Source organism: Sinohyriopsis cumingii, chromosome 16, assembly GCF_028554795.1.
Source record: "Sinohyriopsis cumingii isolate HCF-2022 chromosome 16, ASM2855479v2, whole genome shotgun sequence".
NCBI lineage: Eukaryota > Metazoa > Mollusca > Bivalvia > Unionida > Unionidae > Sinohyriopsis > Sinohyriopsis cumingii.
The window spans coordinates 53,556,686-53,578,678 of record NC_142976.1 but is presented as its reverse complement, the minus strand read 5'-3'; the positions used below and the strand labels follow the sequence as shown (position 1 = coordinate 53,578,678).

General features: G+C 31.7%; 1 protein-coding gene across 10 annotated transcripts in view; it reads left to right on the top strand.

Annotated features, from left to right (window-relative positions):
* Positions 1 to 21,993, top strand: part of LOC149780429 (axonemal dynein light chain domain-containing protein 1-like) — a 99,148-nt gene that overhangs the window by 61,193 nt on the left and 15,962 nt on the right. For 7 of the 10 annotated variants that reach the window (XR_016415088.1, XM_089937361.1, XM_089937357.1 and 4 more), the window contains 4 exons: positions 5,965 to 6,058; positions 8,795 to 8,985; positions 12,775 to 12,831; positions 21,681 to 21,777. Coding sequence is in view for 9 of the 10 variants with exons in the window: in XM_089937361.1 (XP_089793487.1) it covers positions 5,965 to 6,058; positions 8,795 to 8,985; positions 12,775 to 12,831; positions 21,681 to 21,777 (439 nt within the window). In the remaining variant the exon portion in view is untranslated. Of the gene's footprint in view, positions 1 to 5,964; positions 6,059 to 8,794; positions 8,986 to 12,774; positions 12,832 to 18,118; positions 18,146 to 21,680; positions 21,778 to 21,993 lie in introns of all 10 variants that reach the window. The other 3 variants (XM_089937364.1, XM_089937359.1, XM_089937356.1) reach the window with 2 other exon arrangements.

Here is a 21,993-nt window from a genome sequence, read left to right as displayed (position 1 = left end):
TGTTGCACATTAAATATATCTGGGACAATATACAGTTCTTATGCCCTGATAACATCTAGGGTGTTGCACATTAAATATATCTGGGACAATATACAGTACTTATGCCTTGATAAGATTTAGGGTATTGCACATTAAATATATCTGGGACAATATACAGTACTTATGCCTTGATAACATCTAGGGTGTTGCACATTAAATATATCTGGGACAATATACAGTACTTATGCCTTGATAAGATTTAGGGTGTTGCACATTAAATATATCTGGGACAATATACAATACTTATGCCTTGATAACATCTAGGGTGTTGCACATTAAATATATCTGGGACAATATACAGTACTTATGCCGTGATAAGATTTAGGGTATTGCACATTAAATATATCTGGGACAATATACAGTACTTATGCCCTGATAAGATCTTGGGTATTGCACATTAAATATATCTGGGACAATATACAGTACTTATGCCTTGATAACATCTAGGGTGTTGCACATTAAATATATCTGGGACAATATACAGTACTTATGCCTTGATAAGATTTAGGGTATTGCACATTAAATATATCTGGGACAATATACAGTACTTATGCCTTGATAACATCTAGGGTGTTGCACATTAAATATATCTGGGACAATATACAGTACTTATGCCCTGATAAGATTTAGGGTATTGCACATTAAATATATCTGGGACAATATACAGTACTTATGCCTTGATAACATCTAGGGTGTTGCACATTAAATATATCTGGGACAATATACAGTACTTATGCCTTGATAAGATTTAGGGTATTGCACATTAAATATATCTGGGACAATATACAGTACTTATGCCTTGATAACATCTAGGGTGTTGCACATTAAATATATCTGGGACAATATACAGTACTTATGCCTTGATAAGATTTAGGGTATTGCACATTAAATATATCTGGGACAATATACTGTACTTATGCCCTGATAAGATTTAGGGTATTGCACATTAAATATATCTGGGACAATATACTGTACTTATGCCTTGATAAGATCTAGGGTATTGCACATTAAATATATCTGGGACAATATACAGTACTTATGCCCTGATAAGATCTAGGGTGTTGCACATTAAATATATCTGGGACAATATACAGTACTTATGCCTTGATAAGATCTAGGGTATTGCACATTAAATATATCTGGGACAATATACAGTACTTATGCCTTGATAAGATCTAGGGTATTGCACATTAAATATATCTGGGACAATATACAGTACTTATGCCTTGATAAGATCTAGGGTATTGCACTGTCGCAGAATTGTAACCGAGTGGGTTTTTGGACTAAATGAACAAGCCAAACACAATATGGGAAAGATGGAAATTTATGAATGAATTAATGATGATAAATATATGATGTAAAAATACAATTGAAAATAAACAAAACAAATATTAAATAAAATGAAGTGCAGATCCAAGAACCCTCATGGACTGCACATACCCCTTAAACAGTATTTTGTTCAACAAGATATTCACAAAATCTCGAACAAAATTATAAAGATTCAAAAATAATCTTACACAAGATTCAAAATACTCTTGACACCACTAAGGTTCAAAATAATCTTGATACAACTTAAGATTCAAAATAATCTTTGATGCACCTAAAGATTCAAAATAATCTTTGAAACAACTTAAGATTCAAAATAATCTTTGACACAACTTAAGGTTCAAAATAATCTTTGACACAACTTAAGATTCACAATAATCTTATCACGACTAAGATTCACAATAATCTTATCACGACTAAGATTCACAATAATCTTATCATGACTAAGATTCACAATAATCTTATCATGACTAAGATTCACAATAATCTTATCACAACATACAGCGTTGTTCTGGAAGCTCCAGATGACTCAAAAAAACTTTAGACGGCTTCGTACAGCTTCGGACCGCTCTAGTTATATTCACAATAATATTTCATATACATTCATGGCTACAAGCACGGTCAGCTACCATAACAGTCAGCTACTGTAACAGTCAGCTACAAACGGTCAGCTACGAACACGGTCAGAATCATCTTCAAACACAGTCAGAAACAGCTTCCAACACAGACACAGCTGCCAACACAGACACAGACAGCTATAATAAAACCAAATGGGACATAATAGTTTCTGTATAATTTCTAGATATATGATAATACTTTAAAAATCTGCGTTGTAATAAACACATTATTACGCGATAACACAGTACAAACCGAATAAGCTTTGCCTATCAAATAAAAAGAATGTACATTTAACACTTACCCCTATGGCTGGAGAATAAAGAAGAGTGTATACTCCTTGACGTGATCCAAAAACGACCAGTGTGGTTTTTCGTGATTCGTCTTACTTAAATCCATAGGAGAGTGAGTACAAGTCGGGGTAGAATACCCGTGCATATCATGTTAGTCATGATACCTGACACAAGTAATCTGTGGCTAGGTGCATGTTAATACACTCGCTTACCTGGAAAAACACATTCACCCGATATAACGTTGTACACATGTACAGTGAGAAATAGTCTAATTGTTTTTAAGACAAAACCAAGTTATTTCTTTGCCTAATTCTGTGACATGCACATTAAATATATCTGGGACAATATACAGTACTTATGCCCTGATAAGATTTAGGGTATTGCACATTAAATATATCTGGGACAATATACAGTACGTATGCCCTGATAAGATCTAGGGTGTTGCATATTAAATAAGTCTGGGACAATATACAGTACGTATGCCCTGATAAGATCTAGGGTGTTGCATATTAAATATATCTGGGACAATATACAGTACTTATGCCTTGATAACATCTAGGGTGTTGCACATTAAATATATCTGGGACAATATACAGTACTTATGCCTTGATAACATCTAGGGTGTTGCACATTAAATATATCTGGGACAATATACTGTACTTATGCCCTGATAAGATTTAGGGTATTGCACATTAAATATATCTGGGACAATATACAGTACTTATGCCTTGATAACATCTAGGGTGTTGCACATTAAATATATCTGGGACAATATACAGTACGTATGCCTTGATAAGATTTAGGGTATTGCACATTAAATATATCTGGGACAATATACAGTACTTATGCCTTGATAACATCTAGGGTGTTGCACATTAAATATATCTGGGACAATATACAGTACGTATGCCCTGATAAGATCTAGGGTATTGCATATTAAATAAGTCTGGGACAATATACAGTACTTATGCCTTGATAACATCTAGGGTGTTGCACATTAAATATATCTGGGACAATATACAGTACGTATGCCCTGATAAGCTCAAGGATATTGCATATTAAATATATCTGGGACAATATACAGTACTTATGCCCTGATAAGATCTAGGGTATTGCATATTAAATAAGTCTGGGACAATATACAGTACTTACGTGTGCCATGATCAGCTCAAGGATATTGTATAGTAAATATATCTGGGACAATATACAGTATTTATGCCCTGATGAGATCTAGGGTATTGTATAGTAAATATATCTGGGACAATATGAAGTATATATGCCAATATAAGCTCAAGGATATTACTTTATAATTGTAATGACCAGTGTGGTTTTATTACTGGACAAGGCTTTGTTAGACAAATCATTGCCAATACTTATGAAATTAAAGAAGTATTGGCTTATCATTGGGTAAATATGGTAAATGCTATTTCAACATCTGATGTCATGATGCAAAGTGTGCAGTAGCTTATAATTAAGCATATTAAGTAGTCAGTATATCCTGTGAAACCTCTCTCAGATGACACCTTTATATTAAGGACACCAGGCTCTTTCATCAATAAACTTCACTTGACCCCAGATCTTATTAAAAATATTCTGACCAGTCAGAAGGGTGCATTTGTCAAATTTAAGTAACCTTTCCATGTTTGGAGTAACACATAGAACTTAAAACACTGCGTAAAGTTTTGAGACAGAAGAGTGAACTCAAAAGGAAAACATTCATCAACATATTTTTTCAATTTATTTACCTGTTTAAGTTCTGTATAAAGGTCAGTTATATACAGAGAAGAAAATTCCATGTTCACTTGAATCTTTAGTAAAGACAGGTTTCACAGTACATGCATATAAAAAGACTTGAGTAAATGCAGCATTCCCTCACTATAAGGTTCTTATATTATAACACATTCCTGTTATAAGGTCCATATAGTCATAGATCCAATTTCATGTTGTAATACTAAATTTACAACAAAATTTTGGTTATAAGGTCCATATAGTCATAGATCCCACTTCATTGTGTAATACTAAATTTACAACATCATTTCTGTTATAAGGTCCATATAGTCATAGATCCCACTTCATTGTGTAATACTAAATTTACAACATCATTTCTGTTATAAGGTCCATATACTTATCAATCATATTTCATTGTGTAATACTACAATTATAACACCATTTCAGATATAATGTATATATATAGTCATGGATCCCAATTAATTTTGTAATACTAAAATTATATGTTTAATGTATTTCATTATAAGGTGATATTACTACAAGGTGGTATACTTTGTAGCTCCCACAGACAGTTTTATAATGAGGGATGTATGTTTAGCATAAGGAAGTAGTTCTCATAGACATCATTATAATGAGGGAATGCAGGTTTAGCTTAAGGAATTAGTTTTCACTTAAAGTAATTCAATATATTTTCAAATAATCTGATGCTAGAAGCAATTATTTGCCTTAATAAAAAGTAATTCTGCAGAGAGCTCATGATATTTGCTTTACTAAATAGAATAAAGCTTGCTTGCAAATTTATAGGACGTACTGCAGTTACAGGATTTCTAACAGTCAGGCAAAACAAGTTTTAAAGCAGCAAAAATTACTTAATATGTGCTATTTTACTTTATGGAAGAAAAATATTTTTCAGTCATCTAAATTTCCTCACTGTTTTTCACCCAACAGTTAAAAAAAGAACAGTTACAACATGATCGCATGTGTGTGCATGGGGAAGGTATTTTTGGAAGAATTGTTATGTTGGCATTGGCTTGTTCCAAGACCTTATCTCATAGTGTTGCATGTTAGAATAAATGTGCTTGAAAATATAACTTTCATGTTTTTAATATATATATATATATATATATATATATATATATATATATATATATATATATATATATATATATATATATATATATATATATATATATATGCATGAATTACCCTCATTTCATCAAAAAGCAATGGTCTTTGGATCAACTGACCATGACAAAAGTAAAATAAATTTTAGGTGATTGATTTGGTTTCATTTTTAGATCTTGCCCTTTTATGTTTTTATTTTTGTCGGATTCTGTGAAACAGAAATGTAATGCTAGACAAATGCATTTGTTTTGAAATAGCATACAAGAAAAGAAGGGATGATTAGATTTGAAAACATAAAACCAATCCATTTAAGGCATAATAAAATAATTTCTGTTTTGTTAATCATGGTTAGGTGTGGTGATGAGATTACAAATATTACCATTCATTATTGTTGTATACATTTTGATGATTCATTCCATGCAGTTAAGTTGTAAAATTTTAGTTCTTACAAATGTTATTTTATTGATAAATATATTCTTTTGTTTTAATCAAGATAGACAGAAGTCTTGAGGATGTAAATGATACACAGGGTTCTCAGATATGATGTTTTAAATTTTAAAAAAAGAATAAAGAAATCATAAGTACCTGTACATTTAAAAACTAATTACATTTTGTTACATGGAACATTGGAAAAGTTATCCAGGGTATATTAGAATTGTTTCTTTTGGAAAAGGTAAGTCTGAATTTATCTTTTCAATAAAAAATTGATTTTTCTCAAAAGATTAATTTATTAGTATGATTAGCATTTATGCTGGATACATTTTTTAACAGTATATAAAAATAAGTATAGTACATAACAGTATCTGATAATTAATTTCCTGTCATTTTTTAAAAATAGAATTGAAGTAGCTGAGACTGTGCGAAAAGTTCAGAAATGGGTTACCACAGCAACAAATGCTGTTGATAGTGAAGATGCCAAGCTTGTGGAACAGGTATGATTGTTATTTTCAGTGGAATTGTCAAAGAAAACCTCTGTTATAATTTGTAGTTGAGTCCATAACAGGTGTGATTGTTATTTTCAGTGGAATTGTCAAAGAAAACCTCTGTTATAATTTGTAGTTGAGTCCATAACAGCTGATTGCAATATGTATGAAACCTTGGTAGTTTAGTGAAAATTATCAATTATATGAACGTGTAGTTCAGCCTTGGGGTGGGGGATAAACACAAATGTATAGTACTAGTTGTTAGTACCTGCTGTCTTTTATAACAGTCTGGACTAAGACAGACACATTCTTGATGAAAATAAATAATTGCTGTGTAAGAACATTAATTATGATCCATAAGCTACAGGTTTCTGACACTTAATTATTTTATCTTTTTGTCAGCTTGGCAGTTGTTTTGGGTAGTGTTTGAGAATGAGGGACATCTAAGACTCCAAGCAAAAAGATCAGGACTTCTAAGGCTCTAAGCAAAAATATTGGGACTATTAAAAACTAAGCAAAAAGATCAGGACTTCTAAAGCTTTAAGCAAAAAGATCAGGACTTATACAACCCTAAGCAAACCAATCAGGACTTATACAACTCTAAGCAAAAATATCAGTATTTCTAAGACTCCATGCAAAAAGATCGGGACTTCTAAAGCTCTAAGCAAAAAGATCAAGACTTCTACAACCCTAAGGAAACCAATCAGGACTTATACAACTCTAAGCAAAAGGATCAGATCTTCTAAGACTCTATGCAAAAAGATCAGGAGTTCTAAGACTACATGCAAAAAGATCAGGACCTCTAAGACTCTAAGCAAAAAGGTCAGGGGCCGTGATGCAGCTGTGTTGTAAATACCTGCATTATAGTGGGGTACCCTTTTATATTATAGTGTGCTGATAAAGTACTTCCTTTTGTTTCTTTGAGACACAGATTAGGTCTCAGGTATCAGAAGTTTAATCATTACAGAGGAGGGTTAGGGTTAAGGGCTCATTCAGTATGAAACTTATACAGCAGGAGTCTTGGCAAGTTTTAAATTTGTTTATTGGAAATGAGAAAACCATGTCAGATTCTATATATCACATAACATTCTGAGATGATTTTGTTTATTAAACACTCTAAAAGGCTTAAGTACTTTAGTATTTTGACATTGTAGTAAAGTTGTTAGCCTTATACTTTATGTTTTTTGTTCATGTAGTGTTGTTAAATAGCATTGAATGTGTGTGATACCAACAAATATGAAACAAATTCATGGAATATCAGATAAACAATATAATGCCTTGATGACATTATTCAATGAGTTTGATAAATTTCATTTTAAATTTGCACACATTTTATATACTATTTTATCACATGACCTTATTCTAAGATTTTTTTTTTGGTAAAACAACAACTTGATGCATGCCACAGACTGTATGCTTTTGTCATAAGATATCATTATTACATTATTGACATTATTAGGCAATATAACATGTCTAATTTTTAAATAAAATTGGTAGGTCTGTGAAATGTCATATGCAAAATGTCATATGATAAAGTCAGTTTATTCACAATGATGTAGAGACAGTAGGTGAAAATAATTCCAACTCAATAAATATTCCAGCAAAAAGTCAATGATATATAGCACCCCCTCATTATAATGTTAGAGAGCCTCAGAGTACCACTTTATACTGAAACTGCCTTATAATGGGTATGTAATACATAATGTGATGTTACCTCATTATAACACTGTCCATGGAAACCATACAGTATACTGCTTTTTAGTGATATTGACTTGTAATGAAATGCATTACACATTATACAGTACCCCCTCATTGTATCACTGTCTATAGAAGCCAAATAGTGTATTGTTTTCTAGTGAGACTGCCTTATAATGTGGTACATAATACATAATGCAGTATTCCCTCCTCATAATGCAGTCCATTGGAGCCAAATTATATTGCTTTATAATGAGACTGCTTTATGAGTTATATAATACAGTATTCCCTCCTTATAATGCAGTCCATTGGAGCCAAAGTATATTGCTTTATAATGAGACTGCTTTATGAGTCTTATAATACAGTATTCCCTCCTTATAATGCAGTCCATTGGAGCCAAAGTATATTGCTTTATAATGAGACTGCTTTATGAGTTTTATAATACAGTATTCCCTCCTTATAATGCAGTCCATTGGAGCCAAAGTATATTGCTTTATAATGAGACTGCTTTATGAGTTATATAATATAGTATTCCTCCTTATAATGCAGTCCATTGGAGCCAAAGTATATTGCTTTATAGTGAGACTGCTATATGAGTTATATAATACAGTATTGCCTCTTTATAATGCAGTCCATTGGAACCAAAGTATATTGCTTTATAATGAGACTGCTTTATGAGTTATATAATACAGTATTCCCTTTTATAATGCAATCCATTACAGTATACTGCATAATAGTCATGTAAGTCATATAATTTTACTACCATTTAATAAAATGGGATCTATCACCATATTTGCCTTATGGCAAATACAATGTTATAATGGAGGACATTATAATGAGGGAGTGGTGTATTTATATTCTAAAAATTCTTTGATAATCTTCAAAATGCTGTCATGATAGAACATAACTAAAGACATTTGTTTAAGGTAAATATCAATCCATATTTGTATCAGATTACAAATGTTGAAATTATATTTCACCTGAAATCATGTCAAAACTTTTAAATATTATTATTATTATTATTATTATTATTATTATTGCTATTGTCAGGTTATTAAGCTACACTCAGAGATGGTTCGTTGGATGGTTCAGGTGCTACTGAGGCTGGCTCCAGACAAGAAAGGTAACTCTAAGGAGGCCAGTGATATGGCACTTTTGAGCAGTACAACAATCAGCCAACTTCATCAGAATGCCAAGACACTGTTTGAACAACTCGAGTCATTTTCCAGATATGTGTCCCTGTAAGTATGCAGGTCTTTAGATAGTTGTAGACAATGTTCTTTAAAAGTGTTCATATGATAAGAAAGAAAAACAATGAAGCTTCTAATTGAAATACCAATTGGACATAGCATGTTTTATACAATATATAAATGAATTTTGAGATATACTGTCTAGGAGTGCTGGCTTGTTTCAGTTTTCATCTCACCTGGCTGTAAGGCCAAGTGAGCTTATGGTACGGTCCTGTATCTGTGGTACATTGCACATCATCCATTGTCAATTCATCCATCGTCAATTCATCTATCAACAATGGATTATCACCACTCTGGAGTCAATATTTCTGACTGAGACAGTTTCTGTCAGACTTGGAATATGTCTTTATTTTATGCTAGACCCTGAATTACTGGATTTTCCAAGTAAAATAATTGTTACAATTCACTGCAGTGAATTATGAGAAATAATTTCACTGCCATTTAGATAACAAGTTAATTACTGTGAAATTAAAAGTTATTTTTAAATTCTTTTGTGCCTGATTCATCTAGATGTCCATTTCTCATTACAGATGACTCAGAATCAAATCCAACAAGGCATATATAAAAAAAGTCATAATGTGCTATTTCACTTTGAATTGGGAAAGAGAATTATATAACTGTTTATAATTTATGTGTGAATAATCTCCAAACACAGCCAAACATAAATGGTAAATTATGGACATACACGAGATCCACTAAGAAATATGTTACTTCAGTATGCTTTACAGTACATTTTGCTAGCCAGTATATTTGAGCATAAAATAAAAAGAAAATTTGTTTGCTGTGAGTGAATAATAGATATACTTAATCTCGTGAGTGAAAAACTTAAGTATTTTTATTGTTGGCTTTACCACACATTAAAATACTGAGTTTTTCATGAAATATGTGTATTTCTGTAATTTAATCATTTCTAGCAAATATCCTCTTCATCATTAGATCTTGGATGAATTCAATAATGAGGAAGGTACTTGTCTTTATCATTAGATCTTGGATGAATTCAATAATGAGGAAGGTACTCGTCTTTATCATTAGATCTTGGATGAATTCAATAATGAGGAAGGTACTCATCTTTATCATTAGATCTTGGATGAATTCAATAATGAGGAAGGTACTCATCTTTATCATTAGATCTTGGATGAATTCAATAATGAGGAAGGTACTCATCTTTATCATTAGATCTTAGATGAATTCAATAATGAGGAAGGTACTCATCTTTATCATTAGATCTTGGATGAATTCAATAATGAGGAAGGTACTCGTCTTTATCATTAGATCTTGGATGAATTCAATAATGAGGAAGGTACTCATCTTTATCATTAGATCTTGGATGAATTCAATAATGAGGAAGGTACTTGTCTTTATCATTAGATCTTAGATGAATTCAATAATGAGGAAGGTACTCATCTTTATCATTAGATCTTAGATGAATTCAATAATGAGGAAGGTACTCATCTTTATCATTAGATCTTGGATGAATTCAATAATGAGGAAGGTACTCATCTTTATCATTAGATCTTAGATGAATTCAATAATGAGGAAGGTACTTGTCTTTATCATTAGATCTTAGATGAATTCAATAATGTGGAATGTACTCGTCTTTATCATTAGATCTTGGATGAATTCCATAATGAGGAAGGTACTCATCTTTATCATTAGATCTTGGATGAATTCAATAATGAGGAAGGTACTCATCTTTATCATTAGATCTTAGATGAATTCAATAATGAGGAAGGTACTTGTCTTTATCATTAGATCTTAGATGAATTCAATAATGTGGAATGTACTCGTCTTTATCATTAGATCTTGGATGAATTCAATAATGAGGAAGGTACTCATCTTTATCATTAGATCTTGGATGAATTCAATAATGAGGAAGGTACTCGATTTTTTTTATCATACTTGGAACATATGCTTCCATCACCAACATCATAGATTACTTCAATTATGAGCAAGAGATTGTGCATATTAAATATGCCTTCCTCTTTTAAAATGAATATTTATCAGGGCATAGTAAAATAAGGCAGCATGATGTAAAGGTTGCAACAAAGTTTACATAGGATGTGTTTTGTAAGCCTGCTGAGTGCAGTGGTCAACTTTTATGTTATGTAAGCCAGGTGAGCAATATCAGATACACCTGAGTCTCTTGTTTTCTTAGTTCTTTCTGGCTTTAATATCCTTTAATAATTAGGATTGAGATGCAACAGGTGTGACTAAATCAGTTGTCATTTATTGTTATGGTTGCTCATCAATGAACCCTTTAAATCATAGAAGGTCTAATTGAAGGTACTTCAAGATTATTTGGAATTTTTAAAATGTTTTCATTCTGTAAAGGAATAAAGCTTAGAAAATGTGATATATTTGTCTTTGAACTGTTACAAAATAGATGTATTTTTCATGTTTTAGTCCAGTATATCAGTATGCAAGGTGTTAATCATTATATAGATGATGAATTCTTAGTGAGTATGAATTTTTCAGTAAATAAGTACCAGATGTCTTAAGTTACAGTTAAATAAGACCAGTGTTCAAATTGGATTTTTGATGATATAGAGTAATATAGATACTTGGATTGTCAAACTATTGAAATTGCTAAAATTTGTGTATGGACATTTCTTTGTTTTGTGAACAATGGCAGATTTTTGCCACTGGGTATATTGATACAGTATTGTCTACATTGTATTCTTTGTACTGAATACTAAATACTATATTGTGTACATTGTATACTTTGTACTTATTACTGGATGTATACTTTGTAATTATTACTGAATGCTGTATTATGTATATTGTATACTTTGTACAGAATAATAAATGATGTATTAGGTATATTGAATACTCTGTACCAATACTAAATCTGTATTATCTAAATTGTATAATTTGTACTTATTACTGGATGTACACTTTGTACTTATTACAGAGCTCTGTATTATGTACATTGTATACTTTGTACTTATTACAGAACTCTGTATTATGTACATTGTATACATTGTACTTATTACAGATCTCTGTATTATGTACATTGTATACTTTGTACTTATTACAGATCTCTGTATTATGTACATTGTATACTTTGTACTTATTACAGAACTCTGTATTATGTACATTGTGTACATTGTACTTATTACAGAACTCTGTATTATGTACATTGTATACTTTGTACTTATTACAGATCTCTGTATTATGTACATTGTATACTTTGTACTTATTACATATCTCTGTATTATGTACATTGTATACTTTGTACTTATTACAGATCTCTGTATTATGTACATTGTATACTTTGTACTTATTACAGATCTCTGTATTATGTACATTGTATACTTTGTACTTATTACAGAACTCTGTATTATGTACATTGTATACTTTGTACTTATTACATATCTCTGTATTATGTACATTGTATACTTTGTACTTATTACAGAACTCTGTATTATGTACATTGTATACATTGTACTTATTACAGAACTTTGTACTTATTACAGAACTCTGTATTATGTACATTGTATACTTTGTACTTATTACAGAGCTCTGTATTACGTACATTGTATACTTTGTACTTATTACATATCTCTGTATTATGTACATTGTATACTTTGTACTTATTACAGAACCCTGTATTATGTACATTGTATACTTTGTACTTATTACAGAGCTCTGTATTATGTACATTGTATACTTTGTACTTATTACAGAACTCTGTATTATGTACATTGTACAGTATGTGCTTAATAATCTTGTTTTTATTTTTACTGAATAATGAATACAATGACTTACTGTATTGTTCAGTTTTGGTGAGCATTATATAGAGGCATCATTGAAGGATGACTTTAAGAGTAAGACTGTGTAAGTTCTAAGATTTTTAATGTTACATTATAATAAGCTTAAATATTGGTAACCACCCCTTGCCACCATGCCAATAAACAATTAAACCCAACTATGAAATACTCATTTCTGACATCATAACCTTTAAAAGCATGTTTACAGAGAAATCTTTAATGAACTAATTCTTTAATAAAATGCATGTTTATGGAGAAATTTTAGATTCATTTATGAACTGAAGATGTAATTTATATTCCTCTAATTATAAAGCATGAATGTTATTTATGATTTGGCTGAATTGATCAAATGCAGATTAAGTTGAATCATACAAATGTAGGTCATTAAACTGAAGCAGTCAAATGCAGGTCATTAAACTGAATCAGTCAAATGCAGGTCATTGAACTGAAGCAGTCAAATGCAGGTTATTAAGCTGAATCAGTCAAATGCAGATTAAGTTGAATCATACAAATGTAGGTCATTAAACTGAAGCAGTCAAATGCAGGTCATTAAACTGAATCAGTCAAATGCAGGTCATTGAACTGAATCAGTCAAATGCAGGTCTTTGAACTGAAGCAGTCAAATGCAGGTCATTAAAATGAAGTAGTGAAATGCAGGTCATTAAAATGAAGCAGTCAAATGCCAGTCATTAAAATGAAGTAGTCAAATGCAGGTCATTAAACTCAAGTAGTCAAATGCAGGTCATTAAAATGAAGTAGTCAAATGCCAGTCATTAAAATGAAGTAGTCAAATGCAGGTCATTAAACTGAAGTAGTCAAATGCCAGTCATTAAAATGAAGTCAAATGCAGGTCATTAAACTGAAGCAGTCAAATGTAAGTCATTGAACTGAAGCAGTCAAATGCAGGTCATTAAAATGAAGTAGTCAAATGCAGGTCATTAAACTGAAGCAGTCAAATGTAAGTCATTGAACTGAAGCAGTCAAATGCAGGTCATTAAAATGAAGTAGTCAAATGCAGGTCATTAAATTGAAGCAGTCAAATGCAGGTCATTGAACTGAAGTAGTCAAATGCAGGTCATTAAACTGAAGCAGTCAAATGCAGGTCATTAAACTGAAGCAGTCAAATGCAGGTCATTAAACTGAAGTAGTCAAATGCAGGTCATTAAATTGAAGCAGTCAAATGCAGGTTTATCTGGTGCATGCTGATGATCATTATATTCTTCTTAATCAGATTTTTCTTTTGGTTGTCAAAATTATCTGCATTAATATAAAAATAATTGGGAATACTGTTAGTAGATACCAGAGTAACTCCAGTTCGTTATTTGGTAGTCTAGAACATTAGACATTTTATTGAACACAGTTTTAGTTTTGTTAGTTTCAGTACAGGTATGGTGTCTAGCATTGTATTTCACTTGCTGGAACTTAGCTTAAATTGATAAGCCTGTATCATTAGCTTGTAACTTGTAAAATCTGTCTTTTGATTCATTAAGTCATTCCCATAACCACTGGTTATAAACTTCTCTTGAGCTGCAGTGATTGGTTGGTAGTTTCACATCAGCACAATGCATCATGGACAAAATTTAGAGAGATTTCACACATTCTTTAAGGTTGCATATGATAGTTATCCAGGATCTCACAAGCAATGGAAGTGTGATGCACTTGTTAATAAAGTTTTGTTGAAAAAATACTAATTTACAAAAAAAGGGTATCCTTAATGTGAATATTAAAAGATTATCAAGACAGATTCAGTACCTAGAGTGATGTGTCTAATTGTGATCAGAGTTTTATGGTCTAGTTTAATTGTTAAATCATAAATTATGATCAGCAACCAAGTTAAAACAAACCCTTTGTACAAATTAACATTAATGGGGAGAGCAGAATAAAGTTTAATTCTTAAAGATTGGATAGTAATCAGGTACAGTAAGATTTGTATCACTATCTACCTTTGAATGTAATTCCTTTGAAAAATGTTCTAAATATGTCTCTCTTCATTTCTTTTGGCAGTCCAGAAATGAAAGACATGGTGTACATATATATTGTTGTTGCATTTTAATGTTGGTTGCAGCATGTTTCTACTTAACCATTGTTACATTTGCATGAGATTAGACAGAGGGGATAACTGCATGGATTAAAATCAACACATTTATTTACAAATTTTGTTATTGTTATACTGTATTTCAATATTATGTTAAAAACTGTAAGCCCAGCATTTTAGAAGTTGTGTTAAGGGTATGGTACCCTTTATTCTGACCACATTGTCATTAACTTTCATGGATAATTCCTATTAGGGTTTTAGTTCTGCTAGTCACAGACCAGAAGAACTTATGTGATGGCCTGTTGTCTGTCATCCAAATTTGTGACCACTGTTCCTCCTGCTGTTTTAACATACATTATGGCCACCATAATGGCCCTATTGAAGACCTTGTTCTAGCTTCTTCTCCTGAATGGATAGAGATACCAACATGTGGTTTTCACTGAAACACTTTTAGGGGCGCTCACCAGTTATTATGTACTTTTGAGAGAGTGACATATGTAAGGTGAAGTTGTTTCCATGTAAAACATGCACAGTGGAGAGAATGTTGGCATACCTCTATGCTACTTTAATGCAATGTGGCTGACATTTCTTTGGAAATTGTACTTTTGGAAATTGTACATGATCCAAGCCACTGCTTACTAAAATGACTGTTCCCTTGTGCTAAAAAAATCAGCCTAAAATAGTCTAAAGTACACTATCCATAGCAGCTATTATAATGGGCAAAATAAATTTTGCCTGACTAGACAATACCAGTGTCTGAAAGTGCAATGAATGAATTACCAAATATATAAAATGTAAAAGAAAGTTTATACAATTTACCTCTGACATTCAGGAAATGAAAATGACCAAGTGGAGCTAGCACTTTTTTTGAAAGGTGCACATCTGGAGTAAGGCCAAACTGTATACTCTATAACCCATATTATACCCATCAATCATACGTGAAAATTAAAGGGAATTAAAGGTTCTTTGAACTATAAGATATTCATGGTCTTTTTTACATAGCCAGTATAACCAGTGAGGAAAGCTGGGGAAATTCTTTTTCTTTAAAATTCTAACCCTGTGCAAAATACAAAACTGTAGAGCACCACCTTTATGATGTCTAGTTGACCCTAAATAAAAATGTTGTCAAATTGACATCCAATGTGGGTGCGACGGCAACCATCTTGCAAACCTTACTATTACTTCTCCTCAGTGTAAAGTTATATGAACACGGTCTTTTCAGCAAGAAGACTTCTTAAGATGTTTTAGTTGGTCTTAAATAAAAATGGTTCTGCTTTGACATTCAGTATGGTTGCCATGGTGGCCGACTTGGAAATCTTGTTATTGCAGCTGCTACTAAGTGGATGATCATATCAACATGGGGATTTCATGGAAAGACTTTTTATAATATCTGAATTAACATAATACCCATGTACTGTCCAATATGGCCACCATGGCAACTATCTTGACATTTTATTATTGCTACCCCTTTTGAATGGAAGGTCATGATGAAATGGGGTTTTCACCAGAAGACTTCTTATGGTGACTAGCTGGTCCTAAATGAAATGATAGTGCCCAGACATCCAGTAATGGTCACTGTAGTGACCATTTTGAGAATCCTTTATTATTACTTCACTTGAATATATTGTCATATCAGCATGGGGATTTCACTGAAAGACTTATTATGATGTTTAGTTGGTCCTAAATGAAAATGGTGCCAATATAATATCCCATATGGCCACTACAGCAGTCATCTTGAAACTCTTGCTGCTTCTCCGAAATTGAAAGCCATATCATGATGTGTTTTCACTTGAAGACTTCTTATGAAGTGTAGTTGGTCTTAAATAAAACTTGTGCTGATATGATATCCAATATGGCTGCCACAGTGGCCATCTTGAAAATCTTATTGCTACTCCTTCTAGATGGAAAGTCATATCGTCATTGGGTTTTCACCAGAAGACTAATGTTAACTCATTACTAAAGAAAAATGGTGCCGATCTGACATATAATTTGACTCCCACAATTGCTGAGTTTAATCTTATTTTATTCAAGAATATCAGAGATGGTTTCAACACTCAGCAATTAAAATTGAAATAGTCTCATCTTGAATTCCAAGAAATCCTTTTCAGACAGTAGAGACTCTTGCTTAACAAAGGTTACCTCGTTTTAGGTCAACTTGTAAGATTATCACATGAGAAGAAAATGTTTGTTTTTTAACTGTTAACACATTAACCCCTGGAGCTTTTTGTCATTTTTGCCTGAAAATTGAGTAGGAAACACATTTTGAAAGCTATTTCTGAATAGACTCAAAAACACCAAATCTCCAGTCATCTTTCAATAACATACTGCCTAGCTGTGTTAGAAACATCATTTTTCTTTGGCTGTTATGACTCACGCATGAGCAGAAGGGTAAAAGTTGGAGTTCTTTTCTTTTTTTTTGCTAAACGGAGCCATTATTTTTGTATGGAGACAACTCTTTATTCCAAATGCCCATCTTATCCTACTTTTTGCGAAGGCTCATCTATCTGTTTGCAGTTCTTACTGGTTTGTCTTAGATCTGAGACCAAAAAGTCTAAAATCCTGATACATAATCGGATTCCGACCACAGGATGATTTTGGGTAGAAAAAGTCAGGTCCAAAAAATGATGTTTTTTTATCTGTATTTTTTAGTACAACTAGATATTCCAGATTATTTGGTATCATTGTAGAGCTACATCTGTCTACCTTTCTATAATACCGCCCACTTTAGTGTATCATGCATGACCTTGAAACTACAGAGCTCAGCAGTAGGCTACTACCTCCTGCCCCGTTTAATCATTGCTAGGGGTTAATGTGTTAAAAAGAAGTTATAAGGTTGTTTCCAGTTTTCTATTTTTAAAAATGCAACTTGCTTATCATGCTTTCACAGTGGTGTTTAATAAAAAAAGCATTTAAAAATGTCCCTCTCAGACAATAGAAATATTGACCATTGACAAGTAAGAAAGCCGATTTAGAAAGAGAAAACATTTGATATAGTGGGAACTAACTATGGCCTAATGTTCATTATTTAGTCCATGTTCTTATTCCCTTTCCACAAAAATATTTTAACAGTCTGTTAGAACTAAGAAATGTTCCTTACAGTTTGTTTTGTATTTGTTTCATTGGTTCCTTTTTTAAGTTCAGATGATAAATATTTTATATTTACATATCATGATTCAATTTTCAACCCAGATAAATTAATTGTTAAATGTGGTTACTATGTACCCTCCAAAGTATGACACATTTTTATTGACTGATTTAAAATCATTTCAAAAGACAGAGGTTGTTAATTGATTGAATTTGTCTATCTGTTTATCTACAGGAGTTGGAAAGGACGAGCTGGCCTGAGGTTTAGAAATTTACAGCTATTTTGCATTTTGATTACAGACCCTGAAATGGGTAATTTTACCCATGAAACAAAAATGAAATACAGAATGAATGCCAACAACATAAAATAATGCAACACAAAACAAATAAAGAATGTATTTTGAAGAAACTGGAGAGCTTACATGGAACCAAATGAAAATACATTTCATGCATCAATTTGAAACTACATTTTTAACAATTTGCTGCTAAATTTCCTCTGTTGAAAGCCCTTGCAGATGATAATCCAGGATCATCCCTTTCAAATGATAATCCATGCTCAGCCTTTCACACAATAATCCAGGATTAGGTTATTTTACACTAACTGAAGTTTTTTTAATCCCTTACAAATTATGTCATTATTCTTGTCCAGACAGACAAAACAATGACTGCCATTGATGTGGTGTCATCCCTGTTGGTTTTGTTTGCAGAATCTTTATTTGAATGAAATGAAAATTAGAAGAAAAAAATGGCTGTCGAATACTTTTCAACTTTACTGTTAATTTATTGCAGTTTGAGTTATATTTTAATCTACCATACATTATATGGTGTCTTTTGCATGTCATGCATTTGCTGTTTCATAAAAGCACACTTTTAATAAAACAAGATACAAAATATCAAGATACAAAATATCATTCTTTCAGACACTACAAAATGGAGAACCAGACTTTTCCATTTTGCTTAAAATGCATTTTCATTTGGATTCCAAATGAGTGAAAGTGAAAGGAAATCTTGGCTAAATACAATAAATGTAAAATCTGAATGCATTTCTGAGATATCAGTGAAAACCTTTTTTGAGATAACAGATGCAATCCAAACTTGAATGTAGATGGAACATAAACAGATTGCAGATTTGGTAAAATTACTCATTTCAGGGTCTTTTGTATATTTAATTATGCAGATGCACATTTTATTCAGCTTATCCATTAAACAGGACATTTTTTATTTTATTTTATTGCACTCAACTTAAAAATGAATGCAGTATTTTGGATTCACATCTCAGTCCATTTGTCCATCTAGTTTTCCTTCCTATGTTGCCTACAGTTTCATTACATTTTTTAAGATAAAAACCTGCAGTGTCTATGCATCTTGAGATTAAATGTCAAACATCTAAACTAGGTCACTGTGACCATATATTCAGCAGTTATTCCAAATTGCTGTAAAATGAATTCCAATACATTTACCTAACTTTAATTTAGTTGTATCTTGAGATATTATATATGTTGCACAGGAAAACTCTTTCACTGTGACCTACTTTCCAGGGTTTAGTCAGTATTACTGCAACATTTTTTTTATAGTTATGACTTGTGTGACAGAAGCAGTGGTATTTGTGAGGTCCTGTTTGCTAACCTCTTTTGTTGCATGCTTAGTTTTTTTTAAAAACCTGTTGCAAGGCACATTCCAAAACAATAGAAATACTTAAGATATTATTAAAACATAACTAAACAGTAGTGGTTTTCCACAAGAGCTTTTCAACAAGAACAGAGTACTAGCAGAGTTATTTGAAGGACTCCTGTTTTCAATTTTCTCATTATTTTGCCACCACCCTCGCAATTGTCAATATGATAAAAACATGCTTCATATATGCATGTGTGCTAATATTTTTAATGTCATAGTTTCCAGTTGCTATCTTTTACTCTGTCATTATCGTTTTTTTTTTCTATATTGTCAATACAGATTAAAGTAAAACTTGTTCCATTGGAAGCCTTGATATAGTAGTCTGCCACAAGAAAAGGCAAATTAGAAGTTAAATTTATTTCTCTAGTATGCAATATAGAGCAGTTCACATTTGTAATTTTTTTATACACAAGCAAATGTGCTACAATATTTGTATTGAGGTAAAATAGGGCCTACAGATAGAAGGGGACTCTTTAAAAAACATACAGTCTTTCTGTCAGGTAAAATGGGTCATATATAGGGATCTTTAAGATTGCACAGTATTTCTGTCAGGTAAAATGGATCATATATAGGGATCTTTAATTATATACAGTCTTTCTGTCAGGTAAAATGGGTCATATATAGGGATCTTTAAGAATATACAGTATTTCTGTCAGGTAAAATGGGTCATATATAGGGATCTTTAAGAATATACAGTATTTCTGTCAGGTAAAATGAGTCATATATAGGAATCTGTAATTATATACAATATTTCTGTCAGGTAAAATGGGTCATATATAGGGATCTTTAAGAATATACAGTATTTCTGTCAGGTAAAATGGGTCATATATAGGGATCTTTAATTATATACAGTATTTCTGTCAGGTAAAATGGGTCATATATAGGAATCTTTAAGAATATATAGTATTTCTGTCAGGTAAAATGTGTCATATATAGGGATCTTTAAGATTGCACAGTATTTCTGTCAGGTAAAATGGGTCATATACAGGGATCTTTAATTATATACAGTATTTCTGTCAGGTAAAATGGGTCATATATAGGAATCTTTAAGATTGCACAGTATTTCTGTCAGGTAAAATGGGTCATATATAGGAATCTTTAAGATTGCACAGTATTTCTGTCAGGTAAAATGGGTCATATATAGGAATCTTTAAGATTGCACAGTATTTCTGTCAGGTAGAATGGGTCATATATAGGGATCTTTAATTATATAGTGTACTTTTGTCAGGTAAAATGGGTCATATATAGGAATCTTTAATTATATACAGTATTTCTTTCAGGTAAAATGGGTCATTTATAGGAATCTTTAATTATATACAGTATTTCTGTCAGGTAAAATGGGTCATTTATAGGAATCTTATATTATATTTCTGTCAGGTAAAGTATTTCTGTCAGGTAAAATTGGTCATATATAGGAATATTTAATTATATACAGTATTTATGTCAGGTAAAATGGGTCATATATCGGAATCTTTAATAATCTTTAATAATATATAGTATTTCTGTCAGGTAATATGGATCATATATAGGGATCGTTAAGAATATACAGTATTTGTATTGAGATTAAATAGGGCACAGAGATAGGGATCGTTAAGAATATTCAGTTTATAGCACTGAGGTAAAATAGGGTCTATAGAGAGGTCTATAAGAATATACATTATTTGTATTGAGGTGAAATAGGGCCTATAGAGAAATCTATAAGAATATACATTATTTGTATTGAGGTGAAATAGGGTCTATAGAGAGATCTATAAGAATATACAATATTTGTATTGAGATTAAATAGGGCATAGAGATAGGGATTGTTAAGAATATTCAGTTTATTGCACTGAGGTAAAATAGGGCCTATAGAGAAATCTATAAGAATATACTGTATTTGTATGAAAGTAAAATAGGTCTTTAGATAAGTGTTGAATCTTTAAGGATGTACAGTTAACTCCATTTTAAAAATCAGATGTAAGAAATTATGGACATTACATAACATATTTATCTTAAATAACATTTTACCTCTTTAATAACAAAACTCAGACATAATGATACATTTGGGGATTTATTATAATCCATGTTTACTGTACTTAGAACAAAGAAGGCATATCTATATTGTTGAATTTTGTATATTCCAGTTGCTGTGGTGGAATAGTGATGGAGAACACACAGGAGAGGAGAGATAAAATGGAGGAGGATGCAGAACATGAACTTAAGGATCTCCAGAGACTTTTGGTATTTAGACTGTTGGGATATAATTAGACTATGTGGATATAATTAGAGTATGCTGATATAATTAGACTATTGGGATATAATTAGACTATGCAGATATAATTACACTATGTGGGTATAATTAGACTATGCAGATATAATTACACTATGTGGGTATAATTAGACTATGCAGATATAATTACACTATGTGGATATAATTAGAGTATGCAGATATAATTA